The sequence below is a fragment of the Rhinocladiella mackenziei genome (assembly GCF_000835555.1).
Source record: "Rhinocladiella mackenziei CBS 650.93 unplaced genomic scaffold supercont1.1, whole genome shotgun sequence".
Lineage (NCBI taxonomy): Eukaryota > Fungi > Ascomycota > Eurotiomycetes > Chaetothyriales > Herpotrichiellaceae > Rhinocladiella > Rhinocladiella mackenziei.
Genome location: NW_013550604.1, coordinates 4173315 through 4193085, shown reverse-complemented (window position 1 = coordinate 4193085; position 19771 = coordinate 4173315). Strand labels below are relative to the sequence as shown.

Sequence of the window (19771 nt, the reverse complement as noted above, 5' to 3'; positions counted from 1 at the left end):
ATGGTAGAGGCAGCGTTTGAGACAGCCTTATTCCAGGAGCAGACCCCGGGACTTGCACAAGCGTTTGACGATGTTGTAAATGGCCCGGGATTGTTCACGTCAAGCAAAAGGGGAAATTCGCGTCTCGAAGTCTATACTGCTGACTGCATCACCGAGTTGAAGAGGCAGCGAAAGGATCGGCAAGATGCCAGCGCTGTGGAAACCCTGCTCAAACCCTCGGAGAAGGCATTCTCGCTTGAGAGCCCGCGTCGGCTCCTCGCCACACAGCTAATAGTCCATGCTGAGGATCTCGAAAACTACATGAGCACTGCGACAGATCTCCAAGTCTACTTCATTTCACAACGAAACTCGTATTCATTGCTGCAGACCAGCTATGAACTCTATTCTACACTTCGTCGCGGGCGTGGTGTCTCCCCCCAATTCAACGACTACATAATCTACTTCGGATCTCGAGACAACGAGGTCGAGATCACCCCGCCGGCCATGAGGCTGCGAGTTTCCACGAATGTGTCAGCGGTCCGAAGTTGCGAATGTATGTATGGGATACGCTTTGTGGAAAAAAACACCCTCACCGATGTTCCTCTCAGCTCCAAATGGTCCCTGAGACAGTGCGCCATCTATTATCGCCGCACAGATTCCCACAAAGGACAAACGTGGATTTTCGTTACGGTCCCGGGGTCTGCCAAAAGACGCATCGACAGATATTTTGCAGATAGTGTCCTCGGCAGCGACCGGAATGTACTTGAGGTCGTCGTATTGATTGTCGACACGGTAATGGGACACTGGAGACCGTATTTGGTTGCACTGTTTTCCGAGACTGAAAGTCACGCTACCCAATTTTTGGGGGCCTCTCCGGATAATCAAGGTCCAATGGGACAGGCCGATGCATCGCAACGACAACAAATGATGCTGCTCGACGATCGAATGGCCAACTCGTTGGTGGCAATCAAAGCTACCGAGAATGACCTACGCTCTCTCATGGAGCGGAGCCTGCAAGCTGGACTTCACAGAGGTGGCAGTGATAGCGCAGCTCTTGCTATCGCTGAAAAACTCAAAGAACTCGAGAATCTATCTCTCAAACTGGAGGCATTGAGAGCACGGCTCGCGGGAGTGGCGAACCTCGTGACCAATTTTTTGGACCTAAACAACGGGTTCGCGTTGCAGCAGTTGGGAAAGGAATCGCGGCGGGAGAATGATTACATGCGGATTTTGAGTGAAAGGATGCATGTGCTGGCAGAGAAGAACTCTCAAGATGCCAGTGCGATGACCGGACTCACGATTGTTGGCTTGATGTATTCACTTGTGCTGTCCCTCTGCTTTTTAGAGCCTGATGCTGACCCCTGCAGATATTTGCCTCTCACTGTGGTTACCAACATTTTCTCCACATCGTTTATTGGAATGTCGACCACTTCAAACACCATCATCATCACAAATGACTGGTGGATTCTCCTGGTGGTGGCGGCGCCTTTGACCATACTCACCCTGTACGCTTGGTGGATTTGGATGAGAGTTAAGGCTTATTCGATCTACCCCTCCTGGTGGAAGTATGTTTGTTTCTATCGGAGATCTGCCAAAGGACGCAAACAAGAAGGCAGACTTGAGAATGACATGCCAGTCATGCTTCATCAGCCCAGCGCCGATTGGTATTAGTTAAGAGGGTGTAGGGAAAGTCTGATCCAGATGGAAGCTGTCTACACATGTTCACGGCAAGAACATGCCAAACAAATTATGCCATCACCTCCAAGCACGGAGCGGCCGAAGCAACTTTCCCCTCCCGTGCCCCTGCTTCACCCGCATTTTGGTATTTCGAGCGGGATTTCCTCGTGGCCCAGATACCGTGTAGAGAGTAGACTTAGTGTTAGCCGGCTAGATATCGACTACATAGCAACATGTCTTCCATTATCTACACTTCCTTCCTTCATTGAGGTAGATAAATTGCCAAACTAAACAAATGTATAGTATCGTCCATCCGCGATCCTACTGCAACGAGCTGTGGACTCGTGCCGATGGCTCACGATAGAAGGAGGGGGCCGCGGGCCTAAGCAACCCTCTTGACCACCAAACTTGGCGGTGGTGCAGGAGCTTCTCGTCGCAAGCGAAACATCAAGCCAATTTCCACAATTCGAGAAGAAAAAAGGGGAAAGGACAGGGGGAATTAGATGTTCGGCGCACGAAACCTTCCAGCTGAACAGTTGATCCATCGGCTGCAGAAGAAAAGTTGGTTCGCTAACTCTCCCACCCTCGAGTTAGTTCCTTGACCACTGGCTTTGCGAAAACGGGCTAGGGTGGCGCCATCGAACAGGGGCACAGCCCAGACCGCGTGGGAAGGTGGGTCGGTATCCCTACCGAATGGGTTTCTGTGAGGCTCTTGCCATTTTCCGAAACGAGAGCCGCATATGGTCCAAATAATATGAAAGGCGACCATGACAGCCTTACAATTCTTGATGTTGCATCAAAGTTTGCTCCGTTATCCACTCTCGCTTCTGTCGATTTTGCTCGTTCATGGGCTTATTTTCCCGCTTCAAGGGGCTCAAGAAGTACCTTTTCAAGGTAGACCCGAAAATGCCTCGCAAAAAAGAAGAAAAAGCCCCAGGTATAATACCTACAGACTGTCCGAACGACGATCATGAAGAAGTCATCGAGCCTCTTCAGACGCCAGCGGACAACAACCAGGAATCGGAGAGACAAGACAGGCCGCCGACCGACAATGACAACAGCGGACGGTTACCCCGGAGACTGTACTCCCAAAGGTTGCGGCAGGCTCCCTCAGGCACCAAGCGAACCCTAGCCTCAGCTTTGAAAGACGAAGAACAGGCAAGGTCGACCCCCACAAGCTCGATTCGAAGTTCGATGGTGAGTCATTCGTCCGAAGTTTGGTCAGAGACCGCCGAGGTAAAAAGCGTCTTAGACCATGACGTGCCAGCCGTTGCTGGTAGGACGAAGGCTCCTGCACTCTCGATTGTTCCCGAAATAGACTGCAGAGTAGCTGTCTATCTATGTGAAGAACTCTTGGAACATCCAGAAAACCTTCGTATCTCCTGGCTCAGAGAGGGCCAGTACGAGTACGTAAAGAAAACCGTTCGTCGCCTTCTCCAAAAACATGTTGAGAAGAAAGGATACACCAAACGACCCAATATCTATCGCACATCTGCCGAAGTGAAACTTTTCAAAAGGACTACCAAAGATCTTTTCCAATTGGGGTCAGATACGGTGCAGCATCCAGACCATTGGGCTGAGCGAGTTCCTATTCTGGTAGCAAAACATGGCTCGGAAAACCCGTTTGCTACATTACATCTGGAGGTGATTTGGCGCTTCGACATGATCGACATCCATGGACAAGATGGCAAAACCCTTGCTCATAAAATTTGGAAGGCTGTCCACTCCAAATTGGTATACAATTGGAGAGAGGAGCCATTTCTCCCAAAGACGGACCTTGACGCCATCTTTTCCGAGGAGATAATCCGCGAGCTGATTAACAAAGACGAGAGCTTGTCTCAGGACGGCCCATGGTCGAAGAATGCGAAGAGTGCTGATTACAGGAAACAGCTTACGCAAGAGGTGTTCCTCAATGCCTCTCTTCTCCTAGCTATATGCATATATGCGGAAAGGCCACTCTCATGCCTTTACCATTTGATCATTGGCTCCAAGATGCGCGACACTGAACTACCCTTAAAGACGGCTCCTGAAGGTTTCTCTGATCGAGATCTGCATTTTCTGAAATCGACGCAAAAGACTTTCCTTGTCTACAATTTCAACGAAGCCAAACTACAAGAGAAGATGCAAAGAGGGGAGTATGAGGTGATCCCTTATTGGCAAGTAGTGCCGATCACTGCTAAAGGAGAGTTGGGAAAGGGTGGGTATGGTTTCGTGAAAGAGGTGAACATCCATTCCGACCATCACAATTTTAAGGAAGTGAGCCGTACGATAACTCTGCAACTGTTGCTGATGCTAATGCTGATAGAACGTTTTCGCACTTAAACAGCTGAATGCCGTACCGGCGGTCTCAAGAGCATTTGTCAAAGAACATCACGTATTCTCCAATTTGATGGGAGTTCAACATAACAATATTCTCTTGCCACTGGCCATGTGGAGACAGCAAGATGCGGGATCAGATGACAGGTTTTATATGCTCTATCCTAAGGCGCAATGCAATCTTAAGGAACATCTGAGGAAAGACAGAAAACTACCGAGGCTGGAAAAAAAGTTTGTTGAGCATCTGGTGCTGCAGCTTCGGAACTTAGCGGATGCCCTGGAATCAATTCATCTGCTGAGAAAGCGGTCAGGCCTGATGGAAGAGGAGCCGAAGCAATCTGACTTCTCAGGAGTCCCCAATGAGTCTGCCAGCTCGTCGCTTCATCCGTCCGCGGCAGAGAAGAAGCCCCGAAAAGCCGCCTATCATCACGATCTGAAGCCAGAGAACATCCTTGTTTTCGACGATGGGACATGGAAGATATCGGACTTTGGCACTGCTGGTGTTATCCAGGCGATCTCCGGCGGGAGCATTTTTGATGTGACTGAAATCCAATCCGGCGATCCTATTTACAGTCCGCCTGACCACGCCATGAAAAATCGCACGGCGAGGCCATACGATGTATGGTGTTTTGGTTGTATTCTCCTCGAGATTCTTCTGACCATTTTCGAAGAAGGTACTGCTGATCAGCTCGATGAATTCCCTTCGAAGAGTCCAGAACCCCATAGACTAGATAAATTCTACTGTGACAGGGCCGACAGTGTCGATGGTGTTGCCGTTGCCGGACTCTTCTGGTACCAAAGAGACGATGGACAGTTTGACCTCCGAAAGCCGGTCAAAGAACGACTTGCCACGCTTCACCGACGAACAAAAGATTACGACCAATTTGATGCGTTAGTACAGCTTGCAGAAGATATGCTTTCCATTCATGCTAGCAAGAGACCATCGGCTGAAAAGGTGTCAGCTCGAATGAGAAAGATTTATGTGCAAGTCACACACAATTTAAAGACAAATGAGGACTTCTACGCCATCCCTGGGAGCCTGGCTCAGCCCTATGCATCCCGGCCAACAACAGATGCTGGGAGTCATGGTTCTTCTCTCACAATCGACGACAAAATTCCACATGAGTGGTCGTCAACTCATACTCGCCATTTATCATTGCCAGAGCTCCGGAGGAATCGCAGGCACTCTGCTCCAAACAGTAGTCTCGCTCGACTAGACATCGCTGGTGGCCCTGCAAACTACCCTGATTCGAACTATCAGACGGAAGTGGATGGGACCGCAACGACTCCGACCGTTCGAGTCCATTACGCTGATAGGATCTCTCTGGCGTCTTCTAACGACGAAGCTGTACCTGCTGAAGAGGCCCAGCGGGAGTCATCCGGAGAGGGTTGACCCAAGGAGAATCTCTGATTTCAATACATTATATCAACATCAACCGAAACCATTTTGCTTACACTGTTCATTTGCCCTAGGTGGAATGCCATGACTCAGGGAGCTCCGCAGCTGGCAAGATGTGGAATTTCATGCGTACCTCTTGGGACTGGAATTAGCCATTCTCTTTGGATATCAAACTTGACGTTGATTACTCTGGATAATAGCATCGGAGTTCGTATAGGTCATTGACGAGACACAATATATTGGCGAGGAAACGAACACTAATGAGGGTCAGGACAAAAATACACTTAATCAATACATTGAACTTAACTTAGCTAGCGAGAATAGTTGCTTCTTCATAAGTCGAAGACTGCAGTCTACCATGAACTCCAATCTGCTTCCTCAATTCTCGAGGACTCAGTTTTCTAGTCCAGGTTTGAAATATTGTGGCAACCCTTGCAGAATACAGACGGGTACTAGTTCCCAAAGGGGACGAGGCTGAGCATTCCTGGAGCAGCGCCTACTCACTAACGTCTGCACAACCGTCCAATCAAGAGGAAACAAGTGACCTTTGCCTGCATGTCTGCGTACTGTTAGCACAGCCTCAGCCACTCGAACATCGACACATTTGCATATCTTGTCCACTTCATCGTTTACTTTTTTTATACCTCTCCCTGCCTTTCAATAATCTCAAGACCACCGATTGATTGTATAAGAGATTGTGTCTTGGACCTACTCTCTATCGATATTTGGCGGGCCTTCCATCTTGAGCAATAGCAATAGCAGGAAATTTCCTTACCGGAAAATTTTTCTTCGTCTTGAACATCCAGGATGGATGTTCACAACGCCTGGCCCAGCGCCGTACGAAACATAAAATGGCCTACCGAAGGCGTCATGTACACGTACGAGCATAGAGGCTATATTCGTCCTGAGAAGCTGGAATACTGGCTCACCCAACTGTTTGGACCTGGGAAAGCCAAATACGTGGTACGTACTTCTTTCATTCAATAATATTGACTACCGACGGGCTGAACAGTGATGATAACAATCATCTTGTCCCCTCTTTTACCTCCGTCCCGTCAGTTGATCTGATCTGATCTAACCTCTTATTTCTCTATGACACAGCTATTCAACCAACGGCTTTACATCAAGTCACCGCGGAAGCCGAATGCAGTAAGCCAAAGTCTACTCCCTTCTCTTACCCGTAAAAGCAGGAATTCTCCGTACAATGCCATTTCTCCACCTTCTGACACTTTCAAACAACAAAGGAAGAAAAGGAATGGATGGAAGATCCAGATCCCGAAAGCGTCGTTGATATCGAGGGATACGGCAGGATGACTCTTAACAGCAAGAAGACCGATGAGAAAGGCTGGAGATCAGATGTTTGGAGTGCCCGACGGTAGACAGGATTGGTCGACTTATGCGAAGAAGGCATGAACAATGGAGGCAATGCGATTCCACGTGGGGGATAGAGTGATCTCGATTCATTCCGAACTGACACTAATTGGTGGAATGAGGTAGACACAACCTGAATTCAACACTCTGAGTAACAAGATTGTTGTAAATAATGGGGGTGCAACAACGGGCAGTTCATCAGGATAGGATGGTCATGGTTGTCCTCACAAAAGGAAACCTCTTTTGAAGATTTCGTTATTTGCCAGAACTTCTCTCAATCTTGAAAACGCATCTATCTTTTTTTTCCCCTCAGGCTTTTCAAGGCGCTGGCAAGGGGAACAAGTATCAGGAATTTAGGGGCCTTGGATACGCATTCCCTGTCTACATCTTAGGACAATTGCAGATTGATTCAGTTAAACAATTCCCCCTGGATAAGAGAGAATCGAATCTTCCAACATTCAGACAAACCGATGTGCGACATCTCCCTCGGAATTCCACTTGAGTACTTAGTCCTTGACAAATGCAAGGAAATAACAAAGCTGAGAATGCTCCTCCAGCCTCTAATAACTTGATAAAGGGGCTAAGTTACTGAGGATGTTACGAGAAGAGCCAATTGTTCAACAGGTTCAGGTTTTCAACCATGGTCAGGAATACTACCACAGAATGGGAGGTGTCGCTTCCTGATTTGTGAACAGGGGCCATAAGCAGATGCAGGGCATCTTCCGCAACCTGCAATTTTCGATATTCAAAAGAGCTTCTGTGAAACTTGTTGCAATTCCGACAAAACCAGGAGCTCTGACTGTCGACCATGGTTCCCCTGTGTGATTGTTAATAGGGACGAGAGACGGCTGACATCAGCCTCGAAGAACAACAGCCGTTCTAAGGCAACCTCGCAACACGAGCGACAACCCCTTTTCAAAGAGTAGAAATTGGCGTTACAGAGACGAAGGAACCAAGTCTGATGTTTCACCGAGAGCGTCTGAACAAGCTTTCTTTTAAGTTGACCCTGTCAATCAACGTTGTGCTTGTGCACTTATCCCAAACAATGATTTGAAGACTGCAACCTGCTTGGCTCGGAAAAGACGAGAATGTACCTGTGCACTGCACCCAGCCGACACCCCTAGCAGGATTTGTTCGCTCGCCTTAGGCCAACGTCATCAAAGGACAGTGGCAAGCTGAAATGCTGGTCGGACGAAGATCGGGCTGGATCCAATTGTGGAGGAGAGCCAACTAACCGAGATCTGGAGTTAGATACTTCAGGGATCATGTCATAGGTACACACCAGGAACATCTGGGTACATGGATCCCACCATGCATTTGACGTTGGTGGAGCCCATGGCTTACCCTGGATTCTGTTAAGATCGCAACTCCCATGGAACTATGTGTCATTAGTGCACCTATCACCCAATATGTAGCAATTCTCAAAGCCAACTGGGGACTGCAACATCTGAATCATTGGCACAATCTGTTGAGCTCTGCACCTGTATCTTGCCATGGGCATGAGCACATCCGTGACGATGCAGATGAGTGCCAAGGAGGATAAAGGAGGCATCGAAAGGGCCTGATCGTCGTCTTCATCGTTGGACACTCTCAAGGTTCTTCCCCTTGCAGCGAATCAAGACGGCCTTCCTAAGAAAATGGCGCAAAGGCTTCGCTGCGGGGAGACGACTAAACTTCGCTATGCTTGCAATGCTAGTTGCCATCGTCGCCATCGGTGTCACATTTGAAGTCATCAACGTATGCCTCAATCACGTCATCGTGTGGTACAACCATCGATCTCTTGCAGTGGCAAGACAAGCGAGGCTATTTGTTAAGGGTAAATGTCTTGGGCTAACTGTTCGAGAGCTCTTCGAGATAATGCTGCCGGGGAGACGGGGAAGGTCGGTGGCCAGGGTGTGTGAAAATGGCAGAATGGTGGTCAGAGGAGAAGCTGGTCAAGTCAGTTGCTGTACGAAGATATGAATAGGGCTGATTTGGGCGATTAGAGCTTTGTGGATAGTACGCCTGTCGGTACTCAAATGTCAAGCGTAGTTTTGACCTGTTCCTTAGGCCAACTCCAATCGTGCCTTTCATTTTCGTGAAGTGGCCACCATCAGCAGAGAACGGCCACACGGGAACAGCATTTATGCCACTTAGATCGTAGTTCCCCAGTAAAAGCCGTGATTGGCTGTTTCCAACCATAAATGACTAAGTCAATGTTGCTGGTAGAAGAATCAAAGTATGTGGGGAGCAATACACGCCAGCGGGTTGAAGCCTCGGCTAGTAAACCTCTGCCGCCAGACCCTCGGATGATCAGGTACCAATTGATTGCATCCCATGTCTTTGCTTTAAAACAGATCTGCAGATTCAATATTGAAAGAGACCAATTTGCAGCCAGAAATATACCATGGATGACCATTCTCGCCCAAACGATTCGAAGCCGTCCTCGGATGAAGCTGCTGCCAAACGCCTGTCAAAGCGGCAGAGGATCGAGAGTCATAGCGGGCCATTAGAGCCAGGAACAAGGCATACGTGACTCAATTGGAAAACACCATCGCCTCGATGGAGCAGCATTCAGGTCATGAGAACACCTATTCTCTGCTCCGTCAGGTCCAGCGAAAGCAGGAGGAGATCGATCGACTCAACGCCGTTTTGGACAAAGTCAGATTCTGGATGGTGGTCATGGTAAAGTTAACCCCGGTAAGTCATTCTTTCAGTGATACGTTTCGATGTCAAGCTTGAACGCGATAATGAGACTCGAACTACAATATTACAGATGCAAATACTTCCAAGATAGATTCACCATGCCCCGAAGCACCCCTTGAAGAAAGCACCCCGGGCCCTCGAACATCAACAAATATCCAGTTAACAATGGAAACCAATCCGAATGGGACCTCAGCCTCAGCCGTATGCCCCTTCTTTACCTCCCTGAAATGCGGTGACAGCGAACGAATCTATTTCGCCGTCCTGAACACTGCCCTCGAATCCCTTCAAGTCCGAGCTCAATCATCAGCCTCCGCTATCCTGGACGCGGACGAGGCTGCGGACGACGACATCGTGATCCGCGCCGTCCTTCACGGCTGGCCCGCCGTCGGGGGCCGATATATCCTCGACCCGGCCTGGTAACTGCTCAAAGCCCTCGACCAAGGTCTTTACTACTGCAGCCACCCGGTGGTGCGCATCGCGAATTTACGCTCCGTCCGCGGCTCAATCATCCATTGGCTCTCTGGAGCTGGACATTGTTCGAACAGGCCGCTTCCAGCATACATGACACCGACCACGACACAGAAATCCATCACACATCCGGTCCTAACTGACTTCTTCGTCTGGCCTCATTTCCGAGACTATCTGACGACTAGCGGCATGGCGGCCGTGACGGAACGAGATGCCGCTGCGTTTGCGACAAATTTGCAATTCCATTGGCCTTATGAAGTTCGGGATCTGTGTCGACGACATAAAGAGACGGGTCTCTATTCTTATTCCGAGATGTTTGATAAAGCTTTCAATGATTTGGGAAGCTGGACGCTACATCCGGAGTTCTTTAGGCATTCTCCGTTGCCGCCGTTATTGCAGGCGCCGGCTCCCGGATTAAGTCTTGACCCCTTTCAGCTGCAGCTATGCGGAGAGCAAGGATTCGTGTGGAACAATGAGGACGCGGAAGACACGACGAGCCTAAGTCAGGAGCCCGCGATTCATGAATTGGCTGGGATTTCTTCAAGGACTAGCGGTGCATATCAACGGCAGACTTCCTTTGATGTGTGTTCTTCTACGAGGCTGAACGCGACACATACTGAGATGTGGCCATATCCTCCAAGTCCCTATTGAGGTGGCATATGTAGGAGTCGACTGATGCCTGAAATAAGACCAGGATCCTCTCAGTGTGGCGATTATCGCATGCGCCGCCTTCAAAGCGTCGATCTCCTGCCGACCTGATCAACCAGAGAAAGCAAATGGACAACCCGTTCCGACTGCGCCACCTTTCTCCGGCAGAAATCCATTGCTCTTGAAAGCTGGACCAGGCAAAGGTTTTGAAGAGAGAGAGTACTCGCGTCCACCATGTTTCAGCAACATACCATGGTTCGAAGAGATATTTCTTGCGGTGCAATCGACCATTCGCACTTCGCTCCACGTCAAACGGACATTGATACCGCGGCAGATAAAAATGCCGAATCGGGAACGCGCGGGACTTGAAGATCCCGAGAATCAAATACTCCGCCCAGGTGGGAGGGTTCTCGACGCCGAGTGTCTCTCGGACGTGCGGTTCGACAAATGCGACAAAAACTTTCCTCATAACGCCACGCAGCGGTCGAGGTGTATCTCGCAGAAAGAGGTTTATCGTGGTTTCTGCACAGAGGCGATTGTCGTGGCTGTAGTACATGTGCCATTTTTCATAGGCGGCGGTCCATACCTTCAGATCCTCGAGAGTATCTGGAATGTCCTTCATACCCATTCGATTCCCTATCTCCCTCCAGTACGCGAACGCAGCATCCTTCTCCAATTGGGTCAATCGTCGCCATTCATACGCATCGATCCATCTCTGAGGCTCCAGAACAAACAACGCCAGAGTATGTATCATGTCGCCGTTTGTGATCTTGGTACCATATCGGCGATGAAGCCAATTCATCTTTGCAAGAGCCTGCATTCCTCTGTCCGAGTCGATGCCTGAGACGAGAATCTCGCCCATGAAGACGCCAGTGTCTTCTGCCTGTTTGCCGACCGTGGCTTCATCGGTCAATTGACGGGTCTGCACCAACAGCTTCGTACCGCCCGGGATGCCATAGGACTTGACGAGTGCCCATTGGGTGCCGAAGCCCCACATAAAGGGAAATTCGAAGAGCACACTGAGTTTTATGATCTCATGGGCCGTCTAGTAGCCAAGCTTCTCGGGGAATTCGGCAAAGTGGGCATAGCGAGATTGGAGGTGGCAGAGGTTTCGATAGCGCAGAAGTCGCACAACGGTCAGGTAGGAAAGGAGCAAAATGCCGACTACATTCCAGGAGAGGTGGTTTGCTAAGGCATTGATGAGGTTGATAGGGGATAAAAGCGACAGGCAGCAGTACTCCCAGCTTGGATGAGAGGGTTTGCTCCATCATGGAGGGAAGTGATGGTTTCCCAGCTGTCCACCGTAGATACTTTCTCGACGGATGTTGTGTCTGATGTAGAGATCAATAAGGCACAGGCACAGGCCTTTATGTCAGCGGCTCCCCAGTACTTGAGCTGTATAAGCAATGTGCCGACAAGGGTCCAAGTCAACCGAGTTGAGCATTCGTGGAGATTTCACAGATCCTCGCAATCATGCACATAGGATTCGCTTCTTGGCCTATGGCATGGCTCGATATTCCGGGCCTGACAGCCGGCTGAGGACGAGTCGTCCGGTTGGAGTCAACCACAACCAACACACCGAAAAAGCGGGAAGGGAGGTTTAAGGGAAGCGAAATTGATACGCTCTACGGTTACATGCACTGATTCAAATGAATAAGCGACGGACGTTGAAAGCAGCCGTCAGATGTGTGGATAGATCACGTCTTTGCTTCCCCGTAGCTGCTCTATTGCCGTCAAGCATAAAGCCGGTCAGATGCAGTCGTAAGTTATTCGGCTGCAAGGCAATTGCACAATGCCCTTTCGTGTTTCCATCTCCCCGATATGCGACGTCTTGTCTGTACGTGCATTGAAACCGTCTTCTACACCATCAAAACACGCTCCAATGAATAAAGTGTGACCTGGATCCTACCATCACTCCTACATGCATTGGCTTCATGCAAGTTAACCTGATCAATTTGCTGAAGAGAGTTGTATACATGCATCCTTCCAATCACGTCTAATCTTGGTACCTCGGCGCACCTGAACAATTCAATACGAAACCGCATACCCGGCCTAGACGTCGTAGCGGACCCGATTCCAGTCTCCACGTTCCCTCTCCCTCTGGGACGTCTTTTCCTAACCAATCCCTTCTTATATGGTTCAGCGGTTCCGCCCCTGATCTGGCCAGCGCATCAATCCACAATGGTTCGCGAAACCTGACCCATATTCTGTCTTTATTCATCCAAAACAACAATTTATCTGATTAGAAGGCCAATAAAGTACCGCATGCGGGGTTGATCAGACTATTCGTTCACAACCACCACTTCGCCTCCCTTGACCATGTCTAAGCGGGTCGGAACTGTCCCTCACTCACTTGCGAACATGACTTGCCTCTCACTTGGATAAAATGCCGGCCACCATGTCCCTGCTCCTGAAGTTCTTGTCCGTTCCAATTTATTATTCCTCCGTACCCTCTGTCCGGAAGATCAAGCTTAAACAGAGGATCTATCCGGTTTGCATCGCTTATCCATTTTTATTATCGTCGCTTGATTCTTGCACGCCCATTTTGTTTGTTTAGAATTACTCACACCTCACCGATTTTCATCATGGGACGACAAGACGTCGAATTCAAGACCTCCGACCGAGTCACCCTGAGAGGATGGTTCTACACCAGTGACTTGTCCTCGGGCAAATCACCTTGTCTGGTCATGTCTCATGGCTTCTCGGCTCTCAAGGAAATGGACCTCAACACGTTCGCCGAATATTTCGTTTCCACGTTACCTATCAGCTGTCTGGTCTACGACAACCGTGGCTTCGGTGATAGTGATGCGGCGGAAGGAGAACCAAGAAGTGAAATCGTTCCCATGACTCAGTGCAGCGATATTTCTGATGCCATCACCTATGCCGCCTCGAGGGAAGAAGTCAATCCAGACAAGATCGGAATTTGGGGCTCATCCTATAGTGGTGGACACGTGCTGTATGTCGGTGCGGTGGACCGAAGAGTCAAAGTTGTCCTCAGCCAAGTTCCGTGCGTGAGTGGATGGGATAATTTCAATCGACTGGTCCGTCCGGATTTTGCTGTTGGATTTAACGCAACCTTTGCAGCAGGTATGAAGAGCTTCCCTCAACGCATTGTTTCAGGACTGACAGTGATGATTCAGATAGAATTACCAGAGCTCAGGGCGGGGAACCGGGAATGGTTCCTGTCGTGGATGCCGATCCGTTGAAACCATCTGCGCTACCGACACCTGACAGCTATGAATTCTTCTCATCGTGGGAGAAGAAATCACAATGGAAGAATACCGTCACAGTCAAGACGTAAGATGTCTACCATGCTGTTGCTATGTCTCCCTTTCCCTGGCCTTGGATTCAAATCTAACCGTAAATATCTAGAATCGAACTTTTCCGCGCCTACGAACCACAACACCTGATCGAAAAGATCTCCCCGACGCCTCTGCTCATGACCGTCGCGAGCGGCGACGTCTTGACACCGACAGACCTTGCTCTCGGAGCGTATGCCCGCGCGAAAGAACCGAAGCAGTTGTCGTTGTTGCCCGGTGGACATTTCGATGCGTATTCAGGCCCCTTTTTCGAGAGAAATGCAGGCACTCAAGCCGCGTTCTTGAAGAAATGGCTGGTTGATGCTTAGTTCGGGGCCGAAGCCTGGTTTAGGTCTTTGCCCGCGGTACGCCCTATTTAGGTTGAGGTTCGAGCATAGGGAGCGGTACGGTGTGGAAAATAGGAGAGGGGAAGGATGATCTCCTTGATGGGTTTTAAGTATGAATCAGGGTCTTGAGGATGGAGGAATTTGATATGCATTGGATGTACTTTTCTCCAGTGTGTTTCCTATTAGTATGTGTGAAGATGGAGTATCAATATTCGATATTGTCCCCTGCCTCCTTGGAAGCCTTGCTCAACTCTCTTCCGGAGGAATGTCACAAAATAATTCCTCTTATCCGTGTAACAGCTTCTTGTAATCAAGTCGATATCTGCTCTGCATTCATTACCATTGCCGTGAAAAGAGCTCTATGTTTGTCTCAGTTCTTCAGCTTGTCTCTTCCTAGCAACGCTTGACGTCTCGTCAACATGATTTAGTTGTATCCTCGTTCTGGTGAACCTCAGCCTTAGCCTCACGGCTTCCACTTTGGATTCCGATCACACTTTTGGCTTGACCTTGAGCTTATCTCCAAACTCCGCTTCTGCTGTTGGCCCATTTCCTTTCCTCTGCCGCCCTACTGGGTTGTGTTTTCCTTTCCTTCTCTGTTCCATCTCGTTTGCTCGTTTCCCCCATCTTGTCAAATTGTCTTCGATTCCTGCCACCAGGATATAGTTCTCTTTGTTGCCATGATATCTCGGCGTCGTAAGAGCTGGAGCTACTCTCATTCCTTGTAAGCATCGGTGTTTTATATGCCGAGGACAGGATTCCCCATCTCCCCCCTCCTTTGAACTTCACGATCTTGCTGCAGCTAATTCTCCTTTTCAAAGCGTTTTCCACCTCCCGAAGTTCTGTCCCAGATCTTTCGCACCCTTGAACGAGGTCGCCGTTGTCGTTCGCCGGTGCTCTCCATCGGGACTCGCTGGGTGATGACTTGGGGTTTCCTAGGGTTGAATGCGCATGGGCCCCTAGCTCGGGCTACAGCCGGGAAGAGTTCTGCTTCCTTCGCGGAGGATCTTCGACAGCACCTCGATCGATCAGCATTTGCACAAATCCATCCCTATCCTCCGGATACCGTTGCATGGAGCGCCAAACGGTCCGAAGAACAGAAAATGGGCCAGGCAGAACGCTGGAGTTCCTGAGTCTGCCCCAGCCTGGATGAGAATTTCATAATCCCTATTCCCCAACCGGTATTCTTGATTCTTTGACTCATCTCCGTAAACTTTTGCGTAAATGATCTCAAACTGTACTGACATCATCCCCATACTTCGGCCTAACGTGCCCCAATCCGTATTTAGGGGTGTCGGTCACCAGTGGTTGTGCCATAGAATTCATTGGGTCGGCTCCATGTTCAAGCAGCATAGTTACAAGTGATGGATGACCCAATGTTCGTCAACACCCCCGATGGTACGAACAGGATATCCTCATTGCAAAGGCTCCTCTGATTTCTTTGGATGGGCCTAGAAAGCTTATCCCTCACGTAACTCCTCAACCCAGTTGCAATGGTAAAGAAAGTAAGTCGTCATGGTGTTTAGACTCCCGGATATAATGCCATGGAAGTCTCAATCCAGGAACATATGTCTTCATGGCCAAGTTGATGTAGGAGCAAGACTTTGGACGCAGTAATGTCCAAGTCATCAAGCAATACTTGGATCTCTTCTGATAGTTGGTTGTAGAATGCCAGCACAATGCATCGGAGCGTAGATGTACTTCCAGTCAACAGCTTGAAATTTCGTTTCGGAAAGCGCAGATGGTTCATCAGGAATGTCTCGGGAGAGCCATCACCTCGTGCAACAGCGAACTACTAAACACCAGTTGACATAGCTGTGCGGGCGTTGTCCGCAATCGCACAAATTGAGGTACCAAAGCATCAAAGTTGAGGCTCACATACCTCTAGCATTTGTGAGCTCTTTACTTCATTGTCGCTCGATTCGCGATTTGTATAGAATTTCCTGATATGATAGAGTCCTGCTTGACCCTTTTGACCTTCTCTTGTTGCTGCTGCCTTAATGGCCACTTTCTTTGCCGGCGACATCTGGCGAGCGATTTTAAGGTGCCTTCCACACTTTCGTGTGCCTCTTGAGGGTCTCACCAATGCTTTTCCTGTCTCCTGACGTCAGATTCTCGTTCCTGGAGAGGCCAGTCATGCGGACAACGCTCGCATAACCAGGCTCAATTGGTGTGTAACAGGATCGTACGCGTGTCGCTGTGGGTGGTCGCTCTGCAGAATCCAGGTGCGTAGCCAGGAAAAGCTTTAGAATGGTCACGTGATTACATATGGTCCGATATGGTCTTGTCCCGTTGCCCCTCAACTTTCCACCTATCCATGCCTGTTTTAAAGTCTTGGAATACTCCACAGATTCGGTCACCATGAAATCACTCTTTGAATAGCAATTTACTCAGCTATTCAAAAAGGAAACTTCCAAAATCTGGGGACGCGTGCTCGGGTCTCTATCTCCTTGGGCAGCAAGATCTTTTTTGGACGGCTGTTTCTGTTCACCTCTTCGACCTCTCCTGTGACTTCTGTTGAGAATTTCCTCTACATCGTTCTCATTCTTCCTCTTTACAAGCAGAGACCGATCGTCATGCGCGATAGTCTCCCAACTTTGCGGTCCGAATTGACAAACCGCCAAGTCACGCAACGCACGCGTCACGCTAGGATACGAGAGCTACCTATCCCTCGCCAAGCTAGAATACCTTCGGAGAACGGTAGATTACTCATGAGCAGTTAATGAATACCGTTCCACTATGAACAAAAAGAATACAAACAGCTTCTCTGGACCAGCGGTTTGGCCGAGATACAACATAGCGTGCAAGCCTTGGCTTGCTATACTGCAAATGCTCATGGTTTGGCGGCCGGACATTGGTGGATGACCGGGATATATCCCTCTATACTCTCTTTTGAGCATCAAAGATTTGCTTGCTATCCTCGCTTCAGGGACCTCTCCGTGCTCGTCTAGGCCATGTGCTGTGTAAGCAGCCACGTTCTTCTACGACGACGTTGGTGACGGCGTTCAACACGACGACGCTTTCGTCATCGCATAACATGCAATGGGTCTCGATTGCGAGGACATCTATGGAAGATGGGGGATAGAAGGTCGAGGTATAAGTACCACGTCCTTCATGTTTCCTACTGGTAAGTTTTTGAACATCACGCTGCAGCTGGGTTACCATACCCAATCTCCCTTGCTCCGTAACCCGATCAGTACATATCATTAGATAAGATTGACAAGGTGTTGAATCAATACGCTCGCGATGCCTCTCCCACGTCGTGCCGTTATTGCAATCACCTCTGCCACCGCCCCTCTTCACGAAGGCAACCCTACAGGTCTCTTCATCTCCGAAGCCCTTCATCCTTTCAACGTATTTACGGCGGCTGGATTCGAAGTCGACCTTGTCTCTGAGAAAGGTACCTACGTACCGGACTGGTTGAGTCTGCAGCCAAGCTTCCTCCATGGTGACGACAAGAAGGTGTGGGAGGATGAGAATTCGGATTTCAGAAGGAAGCAGGACAACATGGCCCCTGTCGGAAGTGTTGATGGTAAGGACGTAAGTCAAGTGCCAGGCAGACCTAGTTGAAGTCATGGAGCGGATGTTGATGATGTAGTACGGCATCTTTTACGCCAGCGCTGGACATGCTGCCCTGATTGACTACCCCCATGCCAAAGGCTTGCAGATGATTGCCACAGACATTTGGGTGCAGGGAGGTGTTCTTACTGCTGTGTATGTCCTTTATTTCTTTACCGCTTGATCACGAGCTCGGCAATCTGACACGCTCAACATAGCTGCCGTGGTGAAGCCATATTCCCGGGCGTCATCGACCCTGCTACCGGCAAATCTGTCATTGCTGGCAAGACCATCACGGGCTTCACGACACAAGCAGAATATGACATGCACGTTATGGAGATTATTCGCAAATGGAACAAGCCAATGATTGATGAATGGGCGGATAAACCGGGCGCTCAATGTACGTCTGCCCCTCCATTTGTTTCTTTGGTTTTAGAGATACATGTGCTCACGGGCTTTTTGGCATGAGTAGATACTCGAGCTGATGGTGTGTGGGACAATTTCCATGTTACCGATGGAAGAATTGTGACAGGTATGAATTCACAAAGCGCAGAGTCCACGGCAGAGGCAGCAGTGGAAGTTTTTGGGAAGCTTTGAAGAAGCAGAGATTGTCAAGATTCAGGAAAGAAATGGCAGGTTGAGACAGTCTTTACAACCTCCAGCAAAGTTGAAGTTAGAGTGGTTTAATCAAGTACATGCATTATCATAGTCTTGTACCCGGCTGGCCTTTCCGTTTTGGGCTCATCTTAACTTGTTTACTTCAGCTTTCTTACACCAGGTTATTGCTTTTTTCGACATCTCCGACCTTGGACCCGGACGCGCCATATTGCTAAACGAAATTGACATTCGGACAATTTTGGAGCGCTATTACATCGAGAATGTGAAGTCGGCCATCTGAGAAGTCTAGAACTCTCGAGCCATTGGGACGTCTAACCTCTTAGAGCTGTCTGACACCAGGCACTTGTCCCTGAAACTGAACGCTCCTACGGCTCCATGCCAGGGCGCAAGCCATGCCCCCGATTCCAACATCAACTCGTATCCATTTCTTCGACATCAAATCGGCCCTCCCCGGACCAAAGCAGTCCTTCTCTCCTAACACGCTCCGCACACGGTTGTCGCTGAATTACAAGGCCATTCCCTACACCGAGTCCTTTATCTCGTATCCAGATATTGAACCATTATGGAAATCGCTGGGCTTGAATCCCCCCCAGGAAAAGAGCACTGTTGTTCCAGCCTACACATTGCCTGTCATCCTGGTGAAAGCTCCTGAGAAGTCAAATGCTAACGGGCCAACCCAGACTGGGACGTCGACCGAGGCTCGATTCCCCTACGACATGAAACATAGGACCATTACAGTCCCCCATTTTGGCGCCGTGACGGCCATATCACAGACCTTCGACATAGCAAAGACACTCGACATGCTTTTCCCACCACCGCAGTATCCTGCACTATTTCACTCGGATCATAGCATCAAGACAGCACACAACGTCCAGGAAGTGGTCAAAAAACTTGTCCCATCTGTGCGGCGGCTTGTGATCCCCTCCATTCCATTAATCCTTGACGACCGGGGACAAAGGTACTTTATCGACACAAGGCGGAGGTGGTTCGGTGTGCAGAACTTAGACGAATTGAGACCTAAGACCCCAAATGAGGCGCTTGAAGTATGGGGAAACATCGACGTAGGCATTGGTGAGATGGTGGAGGCGATCAAGGGGAACGAGAAATCACATATGTTGCAAGGCCCATTTGCGAAGGGAACTGCGTCAGTCTACGCGGACTTCATCATTGTAGCCTTCCTGGCTTGGATTCAGCGAGCAGATGTTGAGCTCTGGGAGAATTTGATGGATATCGGAGGGGATGTTCTCAGGGAGCTCTGGGACGCACTTTCGCCTTTCTTGAAGGGACAGGGTGAACTGATAGAGTGGGAGATTGAGAGACCTTTGGAGTCCGCTGCGCGAGGTAGCTGAAGGTCGGCTGAAAATGACAATCAAGACAGTCTGAGAAGACGAACAAATTTTCCGACGGGA

At 49.4% G+C, this 19771-nt stretch overlaps 9 protein-coding genes across 9 annotated transcripts; 7 read left to right on the top strand and 2 right to left on the bottom strand.

Moving 5' to 3' along the window:
* On the top strand, positions 1-1650 carry Z518_01477 (uncharacterized protein; the record flags this gene model as incomplete). Its single annotated transcript, XM_013422077.1, has 2 exons — positions 1-1292; positions 1347-1650. The coding sequence occupies 2 exons, from the start codon at positions 1-3 to the stop codon at positions 1648-1650; spliced, it is 1596 nt and encodes a 531-aa protein (XP_013277531.1).
* A 912-nt stretch (positions 1651-2562) lies between these two features.
* Z518_01476 (uncharacterized protein) lies at positions 2563-5365 on the top strand (the record flags this gene model as incomplete). The annotated part of the gene is made up of 2 exons (XM_013422076.1): positions 2563-3912; positions 3962-5365. 2 exons carry the CDS (start codon positions 2563-2565, stop codon positions 5363-5365), a joined length of 2754 nt encoding a protein of 917 aa, XP_013277530.1.
* An 813-nt stretch (positions 5366-6178) lies between these two features.
* Positions 6179-6750, top strand: Z518_01475 (uncharacterized protein; the record flags this gene model as incomplete). The annotated part of the gene is made up of 3 exons (XM_013422075.1): positions 6179-6334; positions 6473-6520; positions 6616-6750. The coding sequence occupies 3 exons, from the start codon at positions 6179-6181 to the stop codon at positions 6748-6750; spliced, it is 339 nt and encodes a 112-aa protein (XP_013277529.1).
* Positions 6751-9592: 2842 nt separating this feature from the next.
* Positions 9593-10546, top strand: Z518_01474 (uncharacterized protein; the record flags this gene model as incomplete). Its single annotated transcript, XM_013422074.1, has 2 exons — positions 9593-9843; positions 9973-10546. The coding sequence occupies 2 exons, from the start codon at positions 9593-9595 to the stop codon at positions 10544-10546; spliced, it is 825 nt and encodes a 274-aa protein (XP_013277528.1).
* An 80-nt stretch (positions 10547-10626) lies between these two features.
* On the bottom strand, positions 10627-11540 carry Z518_01473 (uncharacterized protein; the record flags this gene model as incomplete). The annotated part of the gene is made up of 2 exons (XM_013422073.1): positions 10627-10642; positions 10795-11540. 2 exons carry the CDS (start codon positions 11538-11540, stop codon positions 10627-10629), a joined length of 762 nt encoding a protein of 253 aa, XP_013277527.1.
* A 1588-nt stretch (positions 11541-13128) lies between these two features.
* Positions 13129-14171, top strand: Z518_01472 (uncharacterized protein; the record flags this gene model as incomplete). The annotated part of the gene is made up of 3 exons (XM_013422072.1): positions 13129-13630; positions 13684-13840; positions 13916-14171. 3 exons carry the CDS (start codon positions 13129-13131, stop codon positions 14169-14171), a joined length of 915 nt encoding a protein of 304 aa, XP_013277526.1.
* A 1537-nt stretch (positions 14172-15708) lies between these two features.
* On the bottom strand, positions 15709-16212 carry Z518_01471 (uncharacterized protein; the record flags this gene model as incomplete). The annotated part of the gene is made up of 2 exons (XM_013422071.1): positions 15709-15978; positions 16069-16212. 2 exons carry the CDS (start codon positions 16210-16212, stop codon positions 15709-15711), a joined length of 414 nt encoding a protein of 137 aa, XP_013277525.1.
* Positions 16213-17432: 1220 nt separating this feature from the next.
* On the top strand, positions 17433-18341 carry Z518_01470 (uncharacterized protein; the record flags this gene model as incomplete). Its single annotated transcript, XM_013422070.1, has 4 exons — positions 17433-17726; positions 17785-17900; positions 17963-18144; positions 18217-18341. 4 exons carry the CDS (start codon positions 17433-17435, stop codon positions 18339-18341), a joined length of 717 nt encoding a protein of 238 aa, XP_013277524.1.
* A 413-nt stretch (positions 18342-18754) lies between these two features.
* Positions 18755-19711, top strand: Z518_01469 (uncharacterized protein; the record flags this gene model as incomplete). Its single annotated transcript, XM_013422069.1, has 1 exon — positions 18755-19711. The coding sequence occupies one exon, from the start codon at positions 18755-18757 to the stop codon at positions 19709-19711; it is 957 nt and encodes a 318-aa protein (XP_013277523.1).
* Between the last annotated feature and the right edge of the window lie 60 nt (positions 19712-19771).